The sequence below is a fragment of the Carassius gibelio genome, chromosome A12 (genome assembly GCF_023724105.1).
Source record: "Carassius gibelio isolate Cgi1373 ecotype wild population from Czech Republic chromosome A12, carGib1.2-hapl.c, whole genome shotgun sequence".
Taxonomy (NCBI): domain Eukaryota; kingdom Metazoa; phylum Chordata; class Actinopteri; order Cypriniformes; family Cyprinidae; genus Carassius; species Carassius gibelio.
Window position 1 is genome coordinate 2798333 of NC_068382.1, and position 22425 is coordinate 2820757.

The following is a 22425-nucleotide window of genomic DNA, read 5'->3' on the forward strand; positions in this document are numbered from 1 at the left end:
GTGATGCGTCGACGCATTTCACACACGTCGACGTATTTTTGTAGTCGACATAATCAATGACGTTGACGCGTCGTTGCAGCACTAATAAGAAGCTCCGGATTATGATGCACACTGTCGTTTTTTGAGAAAATTAAAGGCTTTTTTAGTGTGCCTTTAAGTGCAGAAAATATGGTATTTGATCCCAAAGCAAAACATGACATAGTACTTGGTGCAGAAACCCTTGCTGGCAAGCACAGAGGTAAGATGCGTTTGTAGTCACCAGGTATGGCACACATCCCAGATTTTCTATAGGACTGAGGTCTGGAGACTGGGTAGGCCACTCCATGACCTTAATGTGCTTTTTCTTGACCCACTCCATTGTTGCCTTGGTGGTACGTTTAGGGTCACTGTCATGCTGGAAGACCCATTCGTGACACATGTTCAGTGTTGTGGCTGAGGGAAGGAGGTTCTCATCCAAGATTTTACAGTACATGGTCCCGTCCATTTGCCCCTCAATGTGGTGAAGTCATCCTGTACCCTTAGCAGAAAAACAGCCCCAAAGCATAGTTTCCACATCCATGCTTGACTGTAGGGATGGTGTTCTTGGGGTCATAGTCAGCATTTCTCTCCCTCCAAACACGGCAAGTCAAGTTAATGCCAAAGAACGAAAATACCAGTTAATGTTATCGCTTATTCACACTCAGAAAATTGCTTAGAAATCACTCAGTATGCTATATTAATCACCAAAGATTGCATTTAATTTTTTTTCAACTGCTTTTCTTTAATTTAGGATTGGTTTTGTATTTATATTTTCATCTGATTTATCATAAACCCCATTTATCTTAGAGTAGCCACCTCATTTTTTGAGTGAAAAAAGGATTATAAAACTGATGAAAATTTGCACTGTTTATCACACTACTGTGCTTTAATGTTTAATCAGGAGTTTGGTTTAAAAGGCTTTTATTTTGTACAAAATGGCACGAAGTCACACTTGTGGTGTTCCCGGTCAAAAATGTCCAGCCATTCAAAGTGAATGGGAAAGAATGAAAGTAATAGAAACTATTACTGTTCAGGAGCATGTTGATCATGTTCACATATGTTACATGTGTGCTTGAAAACATAAAGGCCTTGGACTTGGTCATGTGTGGATGGATGCATTCTCGTGCTAACACACACAATCATACACATACTATTGAGAGTATTACAAGCTTTCCATTTCATCCAACCCTAAACTGCATCTGAAATCATTTAATCAATCTGATAGTATAACACTCTTTTTCTCTCTCCTTCTTGCTTTCATCACACTTTTTAGACAAAATATTATGACAATAGGTTTTGAGGCTTTCAAGGTCTCACAAAGCAGACAAAACTTTACTAATAAACGCTTTAGCACAGAGACAGCATAAATATTGTTGTACCATGAAATGTTCTCTATATGGCAGTGCTGTTTTTTAATGTCATAATGATCAGATTTGTTGTTTTATGACATTGTCTATGACAGTGTCAGTTTTTTTTTTTTACTTTATTTTTTGATAGTACAAGTATTGTTTTGGTGTTCCATGAACTATTCTCTATAAAAAAATCTTTAAATTAGCCTGTGTTTTACTAACCCTCGAGGCAACCTATATATATTACTTTCTTCTTTCAGCTTCTTTCAGTACGAAATATTTACAACTTTTTTCGACCTTTCAAAACAAAGTGAATGATTAATGATTAAAGTACACTAGTGTGATAAACAGTGTCAATTTTCATAATATTTAATATTGTGAAAATTATTAATAAACAATGCTTTTTTTCACTCAAAAAATTAGGTGCCTACACTTGGATAAACAAGGCTTACAATTAATCAGATGCAAATATAAATACAAAACCAGTCCTAAATGGAAGAAAAGTTGACAAAAAGATTGAATCAAATATTTGGTCATAATATAGCATAATGAGTGATTTATAAGCAATTTTTTGAGGCCGGGTCTTTTTTGACCGGGAACCCCATAAGTGTGACTTTGTGCCATTTTGTACAAAATAAAAGTCTTTCAAAATAAACTCCCTGATTAAACATTAAAGTACACTAGTGTTATAAACAGTGCAAATTTTCATCTTTTATTTCATATTGTGAAAATTATTATTAATGCTTTTTTTACCCACTCAAAGTAGATGCCTCAGAAAAACAGGGCTTACGATTAATCAGATGTAAATATAAATACAAAACAAGTTGACGAAAAGATTTAATTCAATATTTGGTGATAATATAGCATAATGAGATTATAGCATAATCACTGGGCATCACAGGGATTCCACTTCACTGGTTTGAATCTCATCCAACTGGTAGGTGTTTCAGGTTGGCCTGGGGAGGGGTGGTTTCCAAAGCACATCAACTGGTCACTGGGGTTCCTCAGGGATTATTTCTTGGACCCCTCCTCTTCTACATATACACTACATCACTGGGTCCCCCCATACAGGCACATGGCTTCTCCTACCATTCTTATGCTGATGAGACAGCTCTCTCATTTCAACCATATGATCCAACGGTAGCTAGACGGATCACAGGCTGCCTGGCAAACATCTGGGTATGGATGAAATAACATGACCTACAGCTCAACCTGGCAAAGACTGAGCTTCTTGTCTTCCCTGCCACTTTAACTCTAGAGCATGATTTTACCATCCAGCTAGGTTCTTCTACAAATACCCCATCGACTTTGGTCAGAAATATTGGTGTAATCTTTGATGACCAGCTGACTTTCAAAGACCACACTGCAAAGACTGCCCGGATCTTGCAGGTTTGCATTGCACAACATTAGAAAGATCAGGCCCTTTCTAAAGGAGCATGGTGGACAACTTCTTGTCCAGGCCCTTGTAACTTCTAGGCTTGACTACTGCAATGCTCTTCTGGCTGGACTTCCATCAAGCACAATCAAACCTCTACAAATGATTGAGAATGCAGCGGCACGACTGGTCTCCAACGAGCCCATGTTACACCTCTCTTTATCTCATTGCACTGGCTACCGGTTGAGGCTTCCATCAAGTTCAAGACATTAATGCTTGCATATAGAACAGTCACAGGGTATATGGAATGCTGAATCTCTGACAATTTTCAAGTGACAGTTGAAAACTCATCTCTTTCGATACTACTTGACTTCATCATAAATAAAAAGAAAACTCTTTCTCTTTATTTATTCCTTCCCTTTCTAGCTTGTACTTATTTGAACAATGACTAAAACTTGGTTTTATAAGCACTTCCTGTGTCTGCTTGACTCTGTAAGAAGAACTGCTTTATGTATTCCCCAATTGTAAGTCGCTTTGGACTAAATGTATATAATCAATCTGTGGGGCCAGTAATACTGTTGGTTGTTTAGGACTCAAATATTTTATTCACTCACTGAAATGCAAATCAGTTTCTAACCTTTATAGAATTTTTTTTTTTTTGGCTGATATTCTCTCTATACATTAAAATAAACCTCCCATAAAAATTACAGAAAAAATACTTTCATTTCTTTGTTAGTGGGCAAACTTACAAAATCAGCAGTGGATCAAATAAATATTTTCCCCACTGTATACCGAGTGATTTTCATTTTGTCATTTAGACAATTTAATAGCAGAAGCACAATAACAAATAAAAATAACTACACTGATGTAGCAGTCTACTAAAGTCATCCAACATCTAAACTTCAGATCAATTCTACATCCAAGTTTTCAAACAGGATTATATACATACCTGTAGTACTGCCCATTTTTTTTATATACGATAAAGAAAATGGCATCAAGCGATTCATCTTCAGGAAGAAACATGCTGGTAAATCTACACAGTTTGAGTTTGTAACAGAAGAAAATGATGGAGTCCTAAAGGGGGAAAATATATATTGAAAGAATGAAGCCTTACATGAACATATAATAAATCATCAACAAGACCAATGGAACAACCAGTACATATTTCTCATGGAAAAGTTATCTTGTGACTTTAGGATATAATGCACAAGACAAATGCGCTGTGAAAATACTACTCTTCTCTGGAAAAGATTACACCAGATTACACTATAGTAGAAACAAAAAATATTTTTTTTAGCTGATTCTTAATTCTTTGTAAATCTGACCCTTTGTTGTCAACTGGATGAGATCCTGTGATAAGCGGAGCGATGGGTAGCTTGTAAACCGATGTGGTGCCCTCAACAGTCACCGACACACTCACACCTAAAGTACGGGGAACTGCAGAATACAGGAGAAGATGGTAATCAATGACCTTTGATTATAATACACACACACACACACACACACACACACACACACACACACACATATATATATAAATATATATATATGTAAATATATAAATATACAACTGAACTGTTTGTTTTCTTACTATTGACAGCACTGTAGTTCAGTTGGGCTCCTGTTTCCTCCTCAAAGATGTCATTTGGAGAAACATAACACTGTAGAGATACTAGATGACCGCCACTCCTCGCTGTCAACAGACCCACACTACCGTGAAGTATTGTCTCCACAGTGTTGGCATTAGTGGCTATCCTACGGTAGAAATTTATTGAGTTAATTATACCCTTTCAAAAAATTACAGTGGTTTTAAGATATACAGTACACTATGGTATTGATTGTTAACTGAGATACCAAACTGGTGACCAAGCTGAAACCAATCTGCGTGTTTGCAGTACTTTTCTGAAAGCAAAAACTAGCTCAACATAAACAGAGGTCATTGTTCACATAAAACAATTCTTTATGTATAGTATCCCTTACTGTACAGCTGCTCAAACCACTTTATCTAAAATATCATTATTTAATTTCATTACAATTCATAAGTTCATTACATACTGAAATAACTTCTGACCACTTCATCAAGAGCATTGGTCATGATGGCAGAAAAATTGATTAAGATTACTTTTTAAAATTATGTTCTCTCAAAGTTTGTAAGATCCATAGTCTGTAGTCTTAATTTTGCTTTATTAAAATGAAAATATTCACAAATATGTAGGGATGTGTACCGAGACCCGGTATTAAACTGGCCCCGGGGCTAAATTATGAAAGACCGTAGTACCAGTAAGATATGACTGTAATGGTTCTGTTTTCGGTACTGGAGGGGAAAAATTAATGTAGCCTACTATGCATTTTTGCTTAATAATGTTATCGTGCACATTTTATTTCACCAAACATTTCTAATGTGCGATCATATTAAGACGTTTGTCTGTGAGATCTGCGAGATTGCTCATGCGCGCCGCGGAGGCTGTCTGTCAGTCACACACACACACACACACACACACCACAACGAGCGCGGCACATGCACAGACATAACAGTATGAAAACTCCCGCTTAGTAAAAGAGTGACGATGGTGAAGAGATTTGCTTAATGATGTTATCGTGCACATTTTATCTTACCAAAAATTTCTAATTTGCGATATTATTAAGACCTTTGTCTGTGAGATCTAAGAGATCTCTCATGTGCGTTGCGGAGGCTGTCTGTCAGTCACACAACCACACAACAAGAACGAGCGCGGCGCACACACACGCGAGGGGGGCCTGTTCACATATCGCGTCTTTTGCGCGCTAATGTTTGTTATTTCAAATGCAGGTGCGCGGTATGCGCGCTCATAATGGACGAGCTCGTTTTTTCCAGGCGCGTCCGCACTGCATCAAGTAAAAAACATCTCAACTTTTAAGAATGCCGCAAGCACACTGCAAATCCATTCATCCAGTGTTAATTTCGTTGACTAAATATTTTCGTCATTATTTTCGTCACGAATATATTTTTGCCGACGAAAACGAAACGAAAACTAAAATAGAAGGCACTGATGGAGACTAAAACTATGACTAAATTGATTGACATTATCGTCAACGAATAAAGGACGAGACGAAAATAGACTTGTGACGAAAATCAAATCAGCAGACGGGAGAGATGCGAGGAATGAGCAAAAGAACCGGCAAAAAAGAACAGACTGCATGAGAGAAGAGAACCAATCAGAGCCTGACTTATTGAGACGTGAAGCGAAGGTTTTCAGTTTTTATGAGCTCCCGGGAAGTCGGCATTCGAAGAGGTGATAGGGACTTTAAGCAACAGCCTCTGGTGGAACGGCAACGCCATTCTGGCGTTGTATTGCGCCTGCGCGAATTTAACTGCTACTTTGTGACGTTCTAATTTAACGGTCTACTACGGGAGAACAGCTGATTTGCCGGAGTCGCTACAACGTGAGAGGTTAGGTAAATAAATGTTGTGTTTTTAGACTTATTTACATCATACAATATTAAAAACTCCTCTTCTGACAAAAGATTGTCATTTAACGCCAAAAGCAATCCTTCTCCTGCTTTTTTAAATTATATATTTTTTTGGATCTCAATAAATGAATTAATGCTGCGTTGCGCTGTTCTGTTTTACCGTTGCTTAGTGACTTTTACGTTCTTGGCTACAGCGGTGTGACGGCAAACTTCCGGTCGCTGTAGCCGTTCCATTCGCAGCTGTTGCTTAAAGTCCCTACTGTCTAAAAGAGCGACAAAATGTCCACAGCTCACTTCACGTTTGACGACGAACAAAACAAAACAAAGTGTAAAGCACGCAGAGCAAGAACACAACCAATTTGAAAAGACATTAACAGACGAGCCACCCGGACATTTTCTCAAATGTAATTTCACAACGATGTTCTTTTGTTTATTGAGCTAAGCAAAATTGGAATAGTGCAGTGCGTAGATGTTGTAGCATTAAATATCAAGAACTGAAAAGTACTGTAAAATAGCCCCTTCTTCAATTTAGATGTGAGCACAATACTAATACGTAATATCATGATAAATACATTTGATTAATACTAATGTTTAGTATATTTTATAATGTTCTACTTGTTGACAATATCACAAATATTTCTATATTAGTCATGTGAAACATGAATGTTCACATCCTATCATTATACATACAAATCTAGCAATAATGTAGTATTTAAAACATACAATATTGCTAGACAAATGAATACCTTATAAAATAAAAACTTTTTTTATCCACCTAGCTGCCAACTTATTAAATATTTACTTTAAATGTATGCACTTATTGTTCAGCTCAGCTGTAAGCTTTAAGGTCCTGGACCTAACATTATTTTTCTTTTATTGATGGTCAATTGGCAGCTAGTTATTGTTTACATTATCATGACAGTGTTTGTTGCTGCATAAAAGCTTTTGAATCGAAATAAAGACACAGTTGTGTTGAAATAAAGTTGAATTTGTGTTTTATATATTTTGGTTAAGTTTGTTTCCTATACCAGCTGTAAAAAATTGTCTAGTAAATCTGTTATTGATTTTAGTCTTATTTTAGTCGACTAAAATACCAAGCAATTTTAGTCGACTAAAATACCAAGCAATTTTAGTCGACTAAAATAAGACTAAAATTAAAACAAATCAGATGACTAAAACTTGACTAAAACTAAAAAGAATTATAGTCAAAAGACTAAGACTAAAACTAAATTAAAATTTCGTGTCAAAATTAACACTGCATTCATCCACTGCTGAAATTTCCGCATCTTCATGGAGAGAACAGGTCATGGTTGCTTAGCGACGGCAGACTCCTCAGGAGCGCAAGTGATCGAAGGCTTTGTTAAAAAAAATCTGAAAGCGGCGCGCCTAGCATTTTCCACGCGTTTTTAGACGCGATATGCAAACGGCCCCTTACAGTACAAAGACTCCTGCTTAATACAAAGAGTGACGATAGCGGAGACAGCAAAACGTTCCAAAGTGTGGTTATACTTCACTAGAGTTGATGCAGACAACGCTGGTTGTCATAAGTGCAACAAAATATTTGCATGTAAGGGCGGAAATACAAGCAATTTGTTAAAGCATCTTTCAAAAGTGCATTATGTGCAGACAGAGAAATGCAAAGTTTTCGACTGCCTAAACAACACAAAGTACTGATAAGAATACCGTTAAAGTACCGGACCATTAAGCAGTATCGGTAAGAGTAGTAATACCGTTAAAACCCTTAACGATACCCATCCCTACAAATATGTCAATCAACTCAGAATGGCAAGATTGAATTTATGAATTAAATATTTTAAAAAAAAAACTATTTGACTAAACTAGCATATAGTTGTACTTTTCCAAGTGTAACTGAAGAAGAGTAATCAAAGACAGTGCAGTTTGTAAAAAAAAAAAAAAAAAAAAAAAATATTATATATATATATATATATATATATATATATATATATATATATATATATATATATATATATATATATATATATATAAGTGATCCCAACTGAAGGCCAAGGTTAAAGGAGCATTGTGCAAATACTGTTTATGTAGATATACCTTCCTGCAAAGATTAGCTCCAACTCTGATCAAACACACTTAAACCAGCTAATAACACTTGACACTTGATAATTACAGACAGATGTGTTGTAGCAAGGCTGGGACCAAACCGGAACCAAAAAAGGGCAGGAAAGTTGAGAGCAGGATTGTACACCCCTGAGGCCATCCTTAAAAATATTTTGGTTTGCAGTAACAGTAATTATTATTATTTTATTTTTTTTAAAAAGGAAAATTTTGGTGATGACGTAGGTATGAATATAAACAAAATAGCATATCATGACGTCACTGACTGGGTCTTCAACCCGTGCCTTCGGGCGCACAATTGCAAACCTCATTTTGATGCAGGCTATATAGACCACAAACAAATTAAAATATTTGTCAAAAACATGTTTATTGCATGAATTTTAGGTGAAAAGAAAAAAAATGAGGTACTGTTATACTGTTTTACTTGCATCCACCGCAAGGTATCAATGCAACCTACAAATGAGAAACCATTTACTTTGCTTTCTTGGGTTGTCAATTTTGTGACAAAAATCCTGTTTGATTTGAGTGATAAGTGTTCATTGAATCGATTGTAAAATTGATTTTGCATGTCTAAATAAGTTTTATACGGCAAATAACACCAAATATAGGTAAATCCACGGACAACAGGCAGGACGAATGTAAAGACCAGCATTTATGATGATTTATTGGCGTGAAGTTACGTGCACAATGACAAACAGGAGAGGAACATTTTCTAAAAACAATAAGCAGAGAGGACTGCCATAATGCAAAACATTTACTGCAGGCTTCAACATGGCTATGTTTACGATTAGAAATGTCAACAACAACAAAAAAATGCATAGGTGATTCTAGGGCTGTCAAAAAAAATAAAATAAAAATAATAGAATTTCGAATATTCGTCAAATTTAAAATAAAAATCCACATTCAAATGCAAAAACGTTGCATTCAAATTTTAGGTGTGCATTAAGGAATTAAGTCGATTCCATCTTGCCGCGCACACAGCCTTGTCTATGAACTTTCAAAGGTGGACGAGCTCGACAAGCAGTAGATGCATTTTGCGGACCGCCAAAGTATACTTGATATACTCTTTATCAGTGTTATGTTAGTTATGTCAGGTTATGTTAGCCTATCCAGTTGAAGCCACTACAAAAAAAAAAAAAGAAAAAAAAAAAAAGAGAGAACATCAATGTGGAGAAGATCTTGTTTACATCTAGGGCTGGACGATTATGGCCTAAAGTTAAAACCTCGATTAATTGAACATTTTACCTCGATTACGATTAATGAATGATTATTTTGTTTCTGTTTACTTTTTTTGCCCTCATAGTTCACTTACAAGGTTTGTACTGTAAACAGGGCCATAGTTGGGGTTTGTGGGCCCCGGTTCAGGTTGTACCAGTGGGCCCTGTTTGAAAGTGTTTAATATGTAGGTTCGTTCTGTTTATTTGTTCATCAACATGCCCACCACTTCTCAGAATGCAACGCGGCGCCCAAGACCTATAAGGCGCGGCCACTTTAAGAGACAATGAATGCATCCAATATAATATACATACAATTTTTTTCTCAACTGTTTACTTTAACTTAAGACATAACTGAGTTTTTTTCTAACATACGATCCAAGACGGGTATTTTCACATATTATTTATGTATTTGTCGGTACAAGAGCAAAAACAGACAAATTTGGTGTTCAAGTGTTTTGAGACGATTTGCGATTTGTTTTTGTTCGTTGAGGTGCAGGAGGAACTTAAATGAGAACTTTGCAAACAAGAGGTCGGTTCAGTGTTGCTGTCTGTGAGACGCGGCTCTCTCTCCGCGTGTGCACCGAGCACAGCGTGTGAGTAACCAGCTCAGTTCAGCTTTTCCACGTCTTGTGTTTGAATGCTTTAAAGTCTTTTGAATGGTTACATTTGCAAGTAGCAACGTTTAATAACGCGTTAAAATGATATGCTTTCGTGTCGACACGCAGCAGCGTTTGGTCAACTGTCCTGAGTGTCTTTTTAGACTGGCCTCAGCCAGACGGTTGAGATCGACTATTAAAGATATTTTTTCCTATGGAAAGAACGATCATAGCTTACTATCAGCAGTTATTTTATCTATTTTCGTAACATTTCTGACATATTATTGCTCGGTGTAAGAGATAAATAAAGATTAAAGGTAAACAGTACCAGTACGAGTGATTGCGTGTGTGAATTAAACATACCGTCTTCTATATTATTGTGAAGCTGAGGGTTGTAAATAGCCTTGTTCCTTCAAAAGTAGAAAAATATGCTATAATAAGTTTTGAGATTCAAAGTCAAGCCGAAAACAAATATTCTGAGATAAAGTAATCCATATGAAAACAACGCGATGTCTGTTTTTCATGTCTCCCTTCATTATATCTAATGTGACCATGCCCCCGCGCTGAACGCGCTATTCAGATTCAAACTGAAGCGCGCGGCTTGAATACGCCCACACAGAAGAAAAAGCAGCCAGACTGTTCTTCAAGTTTTTATTTTATTTTACTGTTTGCTTCGCGATGAGAGGAATAAGACATAAATCACTCTAAAAAGATGTGATGTGGTTGAGGATTTGAGAAATGGGTTTCCTCAGAAAAAAGATCTATAATTCCTGACTAAATGTATAATCAAGTGAAACATTATGAAGTTTAAATAACAATATACAATACTATACCATTCAAAAGCATGATGTAAATAATATAAATGTGACAAATAGAGATAACTAACAAATGTAAAAACAGAGCAGTTCTTTCAATTTATTCCCCCTAAAAATACTGAAAAATATTCTCAGCTCTTTTCAACATTAATAATAATAATAATAATGATGATAATAAATGTTTTTTTTTTTTTTTTGGTAGAAAATAAGATTATTAAAAGATATCTGAAGGATTGTGTGACCAGAGTAAAGATGCCTAAAAAATTTGTTTGAAAGTCAGCTTTGATTATTCCTAATAAACTGTTTAACTGCTCCCCCAAGTGGATATTAAATTATGTTGTGGGATAATTAAATATATTCTTAATAAACTACAAACATAAAATTATATAGATTTATTTTATTCTCACATTCTTTCTTGTAACTCCTCACTCAGTGGCACAGCTGAATGAGAGGCTCATTATGCAGCTCATTATGCGGCCTTTTGTCTTCTCAGGTGTAAATCACAATGATATTCATGATAGTTGACGCCCACTCGCATATGACTTTTACTAACATAAAGTGTCTTAGAAAATTTAAATCAATATATTGTTTTCTGTGAGTGAGTAAACAACATGATTTTCACATAATTTAGAAAGAAAAATTCTAGGCTACAAGCTCCAGTTCTCAACAATCCCGGGAACCAATGTTATGTATGTGTTTTATGGCCTTATTCAAGTGATTTAACATTTTTAGTTTTGCACTAACCATGCATAACTTTTTTTCTCAAAAATACAATTATGTACATGCATGCATTTCACAAATTATTATAACCCAGTTTGTGCTGATTACAGTGATATTAGACTTTACCCATTTAGATATTTATAAGAAACTGAAAAAAGCACAAATATCAGGGCATGACAAAACTTCTCCAGGCCCCAAAAATACCCTTAGACTCCAGAGGGTTAAGGAAGATAGCCTTCGTTTGTATGTAGGCCTAGGAAATTTATATATATCACAGCGGAGATAGAGGGGACGAACCGAGGGCAGGGCTGAGTGAGTGCGGCGTGAACCTGAGACCCGGAGTGACGGATTGATTGACAGCTGCTGTCAGAGATGCTAAAATGGAGAGTGACTGTAATGACGCAAGTAGCTTTGCAACAGAGCGATCATTTGAAGTAGAGGACTTTTCTCACCTACCTTCACCTGAAGTGGAGGATGTCGAGGTCTCTGTTCATATCAATTCGAGCAACTGGCTCAAACTGCGGTCTTAACTCCCGCATCGCGTCGCTTTTCAGCGCAAGCTGTGTGGAAAAGCCCATCTCCACCTCCATTGCGTTGGAGAAGCAATCCCGTGTAAAATGCAGTTTGCACACTCCAGCTCTAGGCAGGAACTCACGGTCTTCTAGGCCAAGTGCATGCAACCACTGGCGCCTAATTTTAAAGTCTGCTGGAAAACTATGCAGTCCAGCAGTGCTGTCACAACCAGCAACATTACACCTGCGTACCATCCTGACCACTGTACTAAATACAGATAAATCTACGCTAACTTGAAGATCTAAATAACTATATAATTTATATGCTAAATAGATGATATAATAATCTATCTTGATTGTTTTCAATACTGGCAATTCCAACTCCTGACTCACTACAGTGATTTTGACGGAACAAGATGGTTTTATACTGCCAAGGGCATGGTAGCTCGTACCAAGGGGCGTGGTGAGCTGGAAACTGCTTACATCACCTGCAACCGCTTATGTCACTTGCCACCGCAACATCCAATAGGAAAAATCAACTGCATTAGCCACCGTTCAACCTGAAGAGGGCAGCACTCAGACGTTTTTACACCATATATTGTAGAATTAAAACACTTTATACTCAAATGTCAAAAAAGTTACTCGAAACAATGAACAGCACTAATAAAGCCCCATTCTTATAGATCATTAACTAAAAAAAGTTGGTTTAGTTACTCTTTAAGGATGACCTGATTTAAAGAGCCAGTAAGATGAAAATTCTAAGCTTCCTATCACTGTTTATAAGTCCTGTACATTAGGTTTAAATCCATCCAAGGTTAAAAAACATTGTCATTTTGTCAAAATATCATTTTAAAATGACCTCAATTCTCAGAGATCCCCAAACAGTTCGCACGAAACTGTTCAAAAGATTCAGTTTCCTTAAACCCCACCTTTCGGTAGCATACTGTGTTCTGATTGGTCAACTGACATAGTTTTGATTGATTATTCCGTACACGACTTCACGGTAAACAATGCGTTAGCATCTGTTTGGGGTGAATTATGTCTTATTCCTCTCACCGCGAAGCAAACAGTAAAATAAAAAACTTAAACAGTCTCGTTGCTTTTTCTTCTGTGTGGGTATATTCAAGCCATGCGCTTCAGTTTGAATATGAATAGCGCGTTCAGCGCGGGGGCGTGGTCACATTAGATATAATGAAGGGAGACTTGAAAAACAGACATCGCGTTGTTTTCATATGGATTACTTTATCACAGAATATCTGTTTTCGGCAGCACTTGTTTAGTTTTAAAGTAGACATGTCAAGCTTTCTATAGATATCTCTCATGTCTCTTCGTTGAGTATTCACGGAGTTACACTTCATTTTAATGACGTGTTTGTACATGACGATCAGCTGCAGACAGGCTGCAGACAGCACACATACTGATAAGACGCTCGGGAGAAAACAAACACAACTTCATAATCATACTTCGCGTTGTGATTCGGAGATGCTCGTTGGTCTAAATAAAGTTGGTAATGAACCCTCTTTTATGGCCAAATGCTTTGAAAATCCCGCTTTGTACTCACCAAGATTAGAAAAGCAGTCATCAGTGAAATGTTGTGAACACAACAAAAGGGATTTGTTGTACTGCTCTGGTATTGTGGTAAAAATGAATTTTAAGCCATTGGTTCTTCTGATCTTCATTCTTTGGCAGTGAAAATAAAACAAACTTGCCTTTACAATTAAAAACACACTGTCTCCTCGACATGATGCTATCACACCAACCAGAGCGTCTTTGTGGGGGGTGGGGCAGGTCAGAGTTCCGTTTCTCCCGAGACGGTAGGCGGAGATTATTATGCAAAGTGTTCCTAGTGACGTACATAGAGATGGGCAAAAGATTTGAAATCTATAACGACTCGTTTCAGCGATTCAGAGTCGACTCCTTACTTTAGAAGCCAGTAACTTTATAAATCGTGTAAGTTTTGGTTTAATTACTTTGCACATTGTTTACACTGATGGAGAGCTACATCATACACTGTAATACAGGTAATTTTTGATTTCCCATCTGTGTGGCTCTTTAAAGCTTTTTGGCTGCCTCAAGGCATTTCTTTAGAAAGAATGATAATGCTGCCACTGAAGAAACCATGATAAACATAGCTACCAAAAGAACAATGAATTCTTTAATGTATCAAGAAATTTAACATGGGTATATATCTGCACAGCAATTCATGACTGTTAATGTCTACTCAACTGTTTGTGTGTTACTCATTTTGTTAGATTGTGTTTGTCTAGAATTTAGTTAAATTAACATCAGACCACATAATGGTATTGTTTTCACACGTTAAAATGTAGCATTGTGACAACAGTTTGCAACCAAGCAAAGTCTTCAGCACAAGAATCAGCAGATAAAGGGTTACTGATTACCATATTTATGTACTATATTTTAAGGAATAATGGAGTAATAGACAATTTCGCCGGCTATTTGTCGGTTTAAAGAAGTTATATCTTTGTTCCTTGGGATATTTTCGGTTAGTGGTCAAGCGCATTCTGGACAAATTTTTTTTTTCTTTTTCAACACTAGGGTTAGTTCACCCAAAAATGAAAATTAGCTAGTTTTACTTACCCTCGAGGCATCGTAGGTGTATAAGGCAAAGTGTGCGCATTCATAATCACGTACACCTAGGATGTTATGAGAGTGAGTATAACAGTCTAATTTTCATTTTTGTGTGAACTAACAATTTAAGCTTGGCAAAAGTTTATTTAAAAATATACTGATGTTTTAAACAATTGTATTATTTTTAAATATTTGCATTTAATTAAATAATTGTTTTTCTACTTTTTTATTTAGGAAAGCCATAATCTGTAATGCAAGACACCTAAGACATAGCAGGAAGACAAGAAGGACATCGTCCTGCAGTGCCAAACCACATGTGACCATATGAACCCCCAGATGTGTTTGAGATCTTGAGGATGAAATGCAATGTAATACTTAAAGCTGCTGATGGCCAGGCCAGATAGCAACTTCTGCTTTTGTTATTGATTCTCCTTTGTCCAGAGACTCATTAATCCATTTCTGTTTGTCAAATGTCTGTGAAACATGTTTATGTTGATGTCTCATTTGTTGTTATATTTTTATATAAATTGTTTATCCCATTTTATATTCATACAAATATTCACACTGCCATAAAAGCAGTTGAAAGTGAGAGGATGTCCTTGTTAACATATAGTACAAAACTTTGGATACATTAGTGGTCACAAAGTTTGGACACATTGCTCTCTTATGCTCATCAAGCCTGCATTTATTTGATAAAAAAAATAGACAAAAACAGTAATATTGTGAAATAGTTACAATTAAAAATAATGGTTTTCTATTTTAATATACTTTGTGATGCAAAGCTGCATTTTCATCAGTCTTCAGTATCACATGATCCTTCAGAAAACATTCAAACAGGCTGATTTGATACTCTGTTATCATCAAAGTTGGAAACAATTATGCTGCTTAATATTTTTTTGAAACGTGATACTTTTTACAGGATTGACTGATAAATGCTGGCAGATAATTATTCAAAATACATATATTTTCTTACAAAACAAGTCTTGAATCACTTTTTAGCATTTTAACATCCTCAATAAAAGCATTCATTTTGTTGCCAAAAAAAAAAAAATTACTAACCCCAAAGATTTGAACTGCAGTGTATTTTGTCACAAAACATTTCTATTTTAAATAAATGCTGTTCTTTTATTCTCCAAAGAATCCTAAAAACCAGTAGATGTTCCGACACCCTTTTTCTCTTCCTGATACCGATTCCGATACCTGGGCTCAGGTTATCGGCCGTTACAGAGTACTGATCCGGTACCTAGGTGTGTATCTGTATATACAGCTGTATATACTACTAGCCCTGTGTACATTGCTAGAATTATTTTATGGTGTGCTTCAGACTTATCCCTTAATAAAACATGAACAAATACATGGTGAACTACTGTATTTATTACAGTATTTTTATTATATGACATGAATTTGACAGTGATATTTATTTTAAGCGAAAAAGAACTTCAAATGCAGCAAAAAATCTAAACCCGCAAACTAAAAAAGGTATTTTAGTTTTACAATATAACTGTATAAAATACTGCAACAAATAAGTCTAGGAATATTAAAAAAATTATATATTAATCAGATAAGTAAAAAACAAGCAACCATCTAGGCATAATTAATATTATTAATAGAGACGTATTATAATTACTACATAGAGACATAGCTAAATCTACTCGAGGCTACAACAGTAGCATAATATACAGTCAATTTACTCATGTTAAACTGAACATTTATTTTGATGGGTTGCCATGAAGATCTTTGAGTGTCTGTGTTTATGATATGACAGTTTTCTCAAATGAATCAGTAAATTCTCATGAAGTGACAGTTTGTGTGTTTGTGTCCTCATATATTGATACACGGCAGAGACTACAAAACAGCGAGCTCCTGCTTATCTGCGCCCGTCACCCACAGAGATGTAGAATTTGCAGGAGTAATATTTAAATAGTATTTTGCAGTTTAATATCAATGCAAGCAAGTGTCATTTGGTCAGTACTTATCTTTTGAATATCTAGGGATTGTACTGAAAGGTGCTCCACGCATTCTGTTTATTATTATTTACAGGCCTCCAAAATACTCTCCAGCCTTTGTTGAAGAGGTCACAGAAATGTTATCAATGATTTCCTCAGAGTTTGAAAATTCACATAGACAATGCAGAAAATAAAACTACAAAAGAAATGATAACTGTTCTAAACAATTTTGACTTGACTCAGCATGTGCATGGACCCACACACAAAGGTGGACACACTCTAGACTTAATTATCAGTAGGGGTCTAAACATTTCATCCATTGTTATTAAGGACATAGCACTGTATTTTCACTTCTGTATTTTCTTTGATATTTTCATCTCTGCTACCACTAAATCTAGATCGGTCTCTGTCAAAAGGAGATGCATTAACGAGAAAACAAGTGTACTATTTATGGAGGCTATATCTTTAACACCAAGCATTTCTGCAGACTCTGTTGATATTCTCCTTGATTCCTTCAACTCAAAAGTTAAGAATGTTATTGATGATATTGCTCCAATAATAGTCAATAAGAAAACAGACAGAAATCAGTTTGGAGAAGACTAACACACAGACTTTTATGAACACCAGATCAAGCACCTTTGAAATTCACACTCCCAGCACATAACATCATGAAAGTCCTTACTGTACTTACCATTTCACTTACACTTAATATTTACATAAACGTCAGACTAATAATGATGTTTTGAATGTGTAGGTTTTATAAAATTAAACCATTTAAGACAGTCGTGTTTAAAGGACTTGAAATTCAATACTGGTAATATTCAAATGCAGTTTCTGAAATATTGTTAAAGATGTATTACACTGGTTTTTAAAGAGTTTTTAAATTAAGAATACATTTTTCTCAGCTTTTTTTTTTAAAAAAGCTGTTAAATGTTTTAATAACATAGTAAAACCTTTCAACATTAAACATTTGCACATTCACTCAATAAAGACGTGCAGGGGCGTAGCCATCTTTTCAGAAGTGAGGGGGACAGAAATTACACACACACACACACACACACACACACACACACATATATATATAACATTACAATATAATATAAAACATTACAATATAATATTTCTGTAATCAATATAGCCTACCAGTCTACAGTTTTTTTTAAGATTTTTAATGTTTTTAAAGAATTCTCTTCTGCCCACCAAGCCTGCATTTATTTGATCCAATGTACAGCAAAAGCAATTGTGAAATATTTTTACTATTTAAAATAACGGTTTTCTATTTGAACTTATTGTAAATTGTAATTTATTCCTGTGATCAAAGCTGTATTTTCAGCATCATTACTCCAGTCTTCAGTGTCACATCCTTCAGAAATCATTCTAATATGATGATTTGCTAATGATCAATATTTAAAACAGATGCTACATTTTTCAGTATTCTTTGATGAATAGAAGGATCCAAAATTCAGCATTTATGTGAAAAAAAAAGCTTTCGCAACATTATACCCTATACCATTCAAAAGCTTAGAGTCTGTTTTTTGTCTTTTGTCTATTTTTTGGTAAATAAATTATAGAAATGAATACTTTTATTTAGAAAGGATGATAAAGACATCATTTTACAAAATTTTTATTTCAGATAAATGCTGTTCTTCTGAATTTTCTACCCATCAAAGAAACCTGAAAAAATTACACTCTGTTTTCAACATTATCATAATAAATGTTTTTTTTAGCAGCAAATCAGAATATCAGAATTATTTCTGAAGGATCGTGCGACTGGAATAACCCTTTAAGCTAAAATAATTTTTTTCTGCATTTTGAAAAATAAAAAAAATATATTTTTTTGTTTAGTCTATGCATATAGGCGTTTTGTGGCATATCGCCAAAAATAACTTAAATTGCACTTTTAGTTTTGGTCATAAAGTTAAGAGCAATACATCAATCGAATCTGTAAAGGGTCTACTTTTATTTGTATGCAAACATAATGAGAAAACTTTGTGCATTTATAAAATAAAGAAAACAAACAGTGCGCGCTGTCTGCAGCCTTGGTCTGCGTGATCTTCATTTAGAAATGCGTCATGAAAATGAACTGAAACTCAACAAATACTCCACAAAGAGATATGAGAGATATTTCTATAGAAACCTTGAGTTGTCTACTTTTAAACTAAGCAAGTCTTATCAACAACAAATATTAAGTAATAAAGTAATCCATATGAATCCAACGCAATGTCCAGCCTTTACATCTCCCTTCACTAACTTTTACGCGACAACACGCTATATATACACAAACCAGAAACTAAGCCTTTTTTGCACAGGCCTATCTAAAGGGTTAATGGTCCCACCTAGTGTTCAACTGTTAAAATAACAAATGTTACCTCTTCCCAAAAGGGAAAACCACAAACAATCAAGAATCTCACACACACACAAACACTATAATTTGCTGTTATACTCCATATAACTCCATATACAAGCCAGAAACCAAGCCTTATTTTGCATAGGCCTATCTAAAGGGTTAATTGTCCCACCTAGTGTTCAACTGTAAAAATAACAAATTTTACCTCTTCCCAAAAGGGAAAACCACAAACAATCAAGAATGCATGATTATATGTTGTCATGGCTTTGCAATCAAAAAATGTAATTATAATGGAAGTCAATGAGGAAAAACAGCCACCAACAACAAATGAGGGAGAAAAATTTTAAATCTAATGCTGCATAAAAACTATCAATGCATCAAAGCCAATGTTGCTACTAATCTTTGACATGCCCAAGACTGTTATAAAAAGTATTTAAAAAAAAAAAAAATCCAGCCACTATTCATTTATATTGAAAATAAGTAATTTTGTTTGTTCCCCCCCCCCCCCTAAATCAGTGACATCATTTATGAACTTGGCAATTAAAGAGTTAAAATCTTGGATTAAAAAAAAAAAAACATTTGGTAGTTTTGATCAAGACTGAGTTTGATTAATAGATTTATGCAAAAATATATATATATATTTATTTGATACATTTTTACAGTTCAATTGAGTGGATGTTTTCATCCCGAACATAACGAAAGGGTAGTGAATTTGAACAATGCACAAGGGTTAATATCATGTTTTTAAATATGATGGTTTCATTATAAACATGGTGATCATCTCCAAGGACACCCAACATAATAGCAACTGAACCTAACCATATCATGTCAACAAATGGAAAAGTCAGCAGTCTATTAATTATTATGTTAATCACGGCGCCTTTAGTAACTACAGCAGGGTCGCTTTTCACCCTAAATACCATACATTTACATATTCTTTCGTTATTTAAAAATCGTTGCTTTAATTATCATAAAACTGAAAATCATAAAAAAGACCTTTGTCTCAAAATATATGCATTGATTTTTTTAGCTATTCTGATTTGCTACTTAAATTGACAACATTTAAAAAAACTAAAAATATTAGATCGATCAAGCACAGAATCAACTTTGCGGTGCTGCGCATGATCACGTCAGAGATCAAACAGATAACCTCCCGTGTTTAGTTCTGTTTTTGACAGAAGCACATATTGGACAATTTAAAAAATAGCACCACAAACAAAACTGATTTCAAATTTAATTCAAGCACTTTCAAGGACCTATGTTAGTTTTCAAGTACTTTCCAGGCCTTGAATCCATATGTCTGAAATTCAAGTACTTTCAAGTACTTTCAAGAAGGGTGGGAACCCTGCTAACAGCAGCTCAGACTATGAAAAGACAATGCAGAAAAAAAAAGCTGGGCGAATGTGGCGGAAGACAAAACTTGAAATTCACTATAGCATCTATAAAGACTGCCTTCATGCTTTTAATGTGAAACTAGCCACAGCTAGACAGAATTTATTCTCAAACCTTACAAACAGCAACTTTAATGACACTCGTACTCTTTTTGCCACTGTTGAGAGACATGCAAGTAGCATCAATCAGATATTGAGCTTTAAGCCATCTGGAAGACTATTCAAGCAAAAGTTTGATGTTCTTTGTAAGTCTTCACGTTATAGTCAGATTTAAAGGATCAGGTAATTTCAATCACTTTTTTTCTTTAAATACCTCTATTGTGTTTTCGCTAGACTTAAGTATATGCTTGTTTTCACAGATCTGAGATTTAAAAATGGCTACCAGAAATGCTTTAGGTGCAGACAAGCACAGTAGCATTCCAATGAGTTTGTTGTGTTCATCCTTGAAATGGTCTATACCATACATAGAACTAGAATAGTGCCATGTCCAAAATGGTGCTTTTTTTTTTTTTTTTACTTCTGTAGGGCAGAATATTTATTCTTGACAAAGAAAAAACAAATCCGTGTACCTGAACATATGCATCATCTTGGTGAGGTCTAACTCCAGAGACTGAAGTGCTAAGTACATCTTTGTCTTTAATTTGCTGTGAAACAAAAAGAGAAAAAAATATATAAATTAAAACGCAAATTGTATCAGGAACTGAAAGAATTTGATCTAATAAATAATAAAAAAAAAAAAAGGGGGAAACCACACTTGTCTCCAGGAAGCTTGTACAGGTTGACCAAGCCCTTCAGGTGTTTGGAAAACTCATCAAAATGTTTGTCTCTGTAAAGAAAAAAAAGAAAAAGGAAAAAGGTAAAATTAAATACATTTATTACTTTCCCAGTGACAACTTTACAGTTGTTACTAGGGATGTCAATTTTCGATCATTTCCATTATCGACCGTCGTTTAAATTAACAATCAATTAATCGATTAATCATAAACCTTAATGCAGCAAAATGCGCCTTTTGAAGCAGCGCAGTATGACGGGATTTGCAAAACCCACTCAAAAAACCATCACCAACAACAAAAAAACGCTTTCTCACCCAAATCAAATGGGGTTTAATTTGAATAAAAATGTTAGTAGCAGGATTATAAAATTAATAGATGTGATTATGATCAATTGATAAAATGAAGAGAGCGTGCCATACATTTGAGATCATTTTATTCACCGCTGAACGCGCCTTTTTAGATTGTTTCCTGGTGCTCATTGTTGTATTTTAAAATACAATTGCAATGTTTGACATTATGGCATTTAAAATAAAATAATTTCAAATGTAATTTTGGCTTGTGTGGCTGTGCTGTGCAGTCTGAGAACTGCTTCCATCGGTGCTGCTGAAAAACATTAACCATTTTTATTATGACCAGTACTTAGTTTGATCCTGCTGGATCCTGTTGCAGAAAATGTTTTTTTTAATGATAAAATTCCCCGAGGTTAGTATTACCATTTCATGTTTTTATAATCATTAAAACCGTATTAGATTACTGCTATTTGAACAACTGGCGATAAATGAATACTGTCTGCATAAAGAAAACAGTTTTCAGTAACAGTCGCAGTTCAATTTGAGTCAAAACAGGGCAGAAAACCTGGGAGGTTGTAAAAGAGTACTAAGGGAATTATTCAAATGAATATATGAATTAATAAATTATATGAATGTACCTCTGAAGGTTTTGACCAGGTCTTGAAAACCAAAAAATTATTCGATCGGTTCACTTCGAGGAGAATTCTATATGTAAACGTTTCTGTTCTGCGTTCCTCTGATATTATTACCATTCCTAAACCCGTTCCAGGTGGAAGAAATACCTGTTAATAACGTTATTTAAAAAAAAAAAAAAAAAAATGTTCTTTGCCTATAATTTGATAAATAATAGTAATAATAGTAATAATAATAATAATAAAGTATAGCGTTTTCTTTACTCAAAAAGAAAAGGAAAAAATAGAGCTCCAACGCTTAGTTACAGCCA

At 35.0% G+C, this 22425-nt stretch overlaps 1 protein-coding gene across 6 annotated transcripts in view; it reads right to left on the bottom strand.

Moving 5' to 3' along the window:
- med1 (mediator complex subunit 1) overlaps positions 1-22425 on the bottom strand; it is a 138364-nt gene that overhangs the window by 17039 nt on the left and 98900 nt on the right. For all 6 annotated transcript variants that reach the window (XM_052612155.1, XM_052612153.1, XM_052612152.1 and 3 more), the window contains 5 exons: positions 21174-21245; positions 20989-21063; positions 4334-4497; positions 4068-4179; positions 3692-3816 (listed from right to left, as the gene is read on the bottom strand). In XM_052612155.1, coding sequence (XP_052468115.1) covers positions 3692-3816; positions 4068-4179; positions 4334-4497; positions 20989-21063; positions 21174-21245 — 548 coding nt within the window. The remainder of the gene's footprint in view (positions 1-3691; positions 3817-4067; positions 4180-4333; positions 4498-20988; positions 21064-21173; positions 21246-22425) is intronic.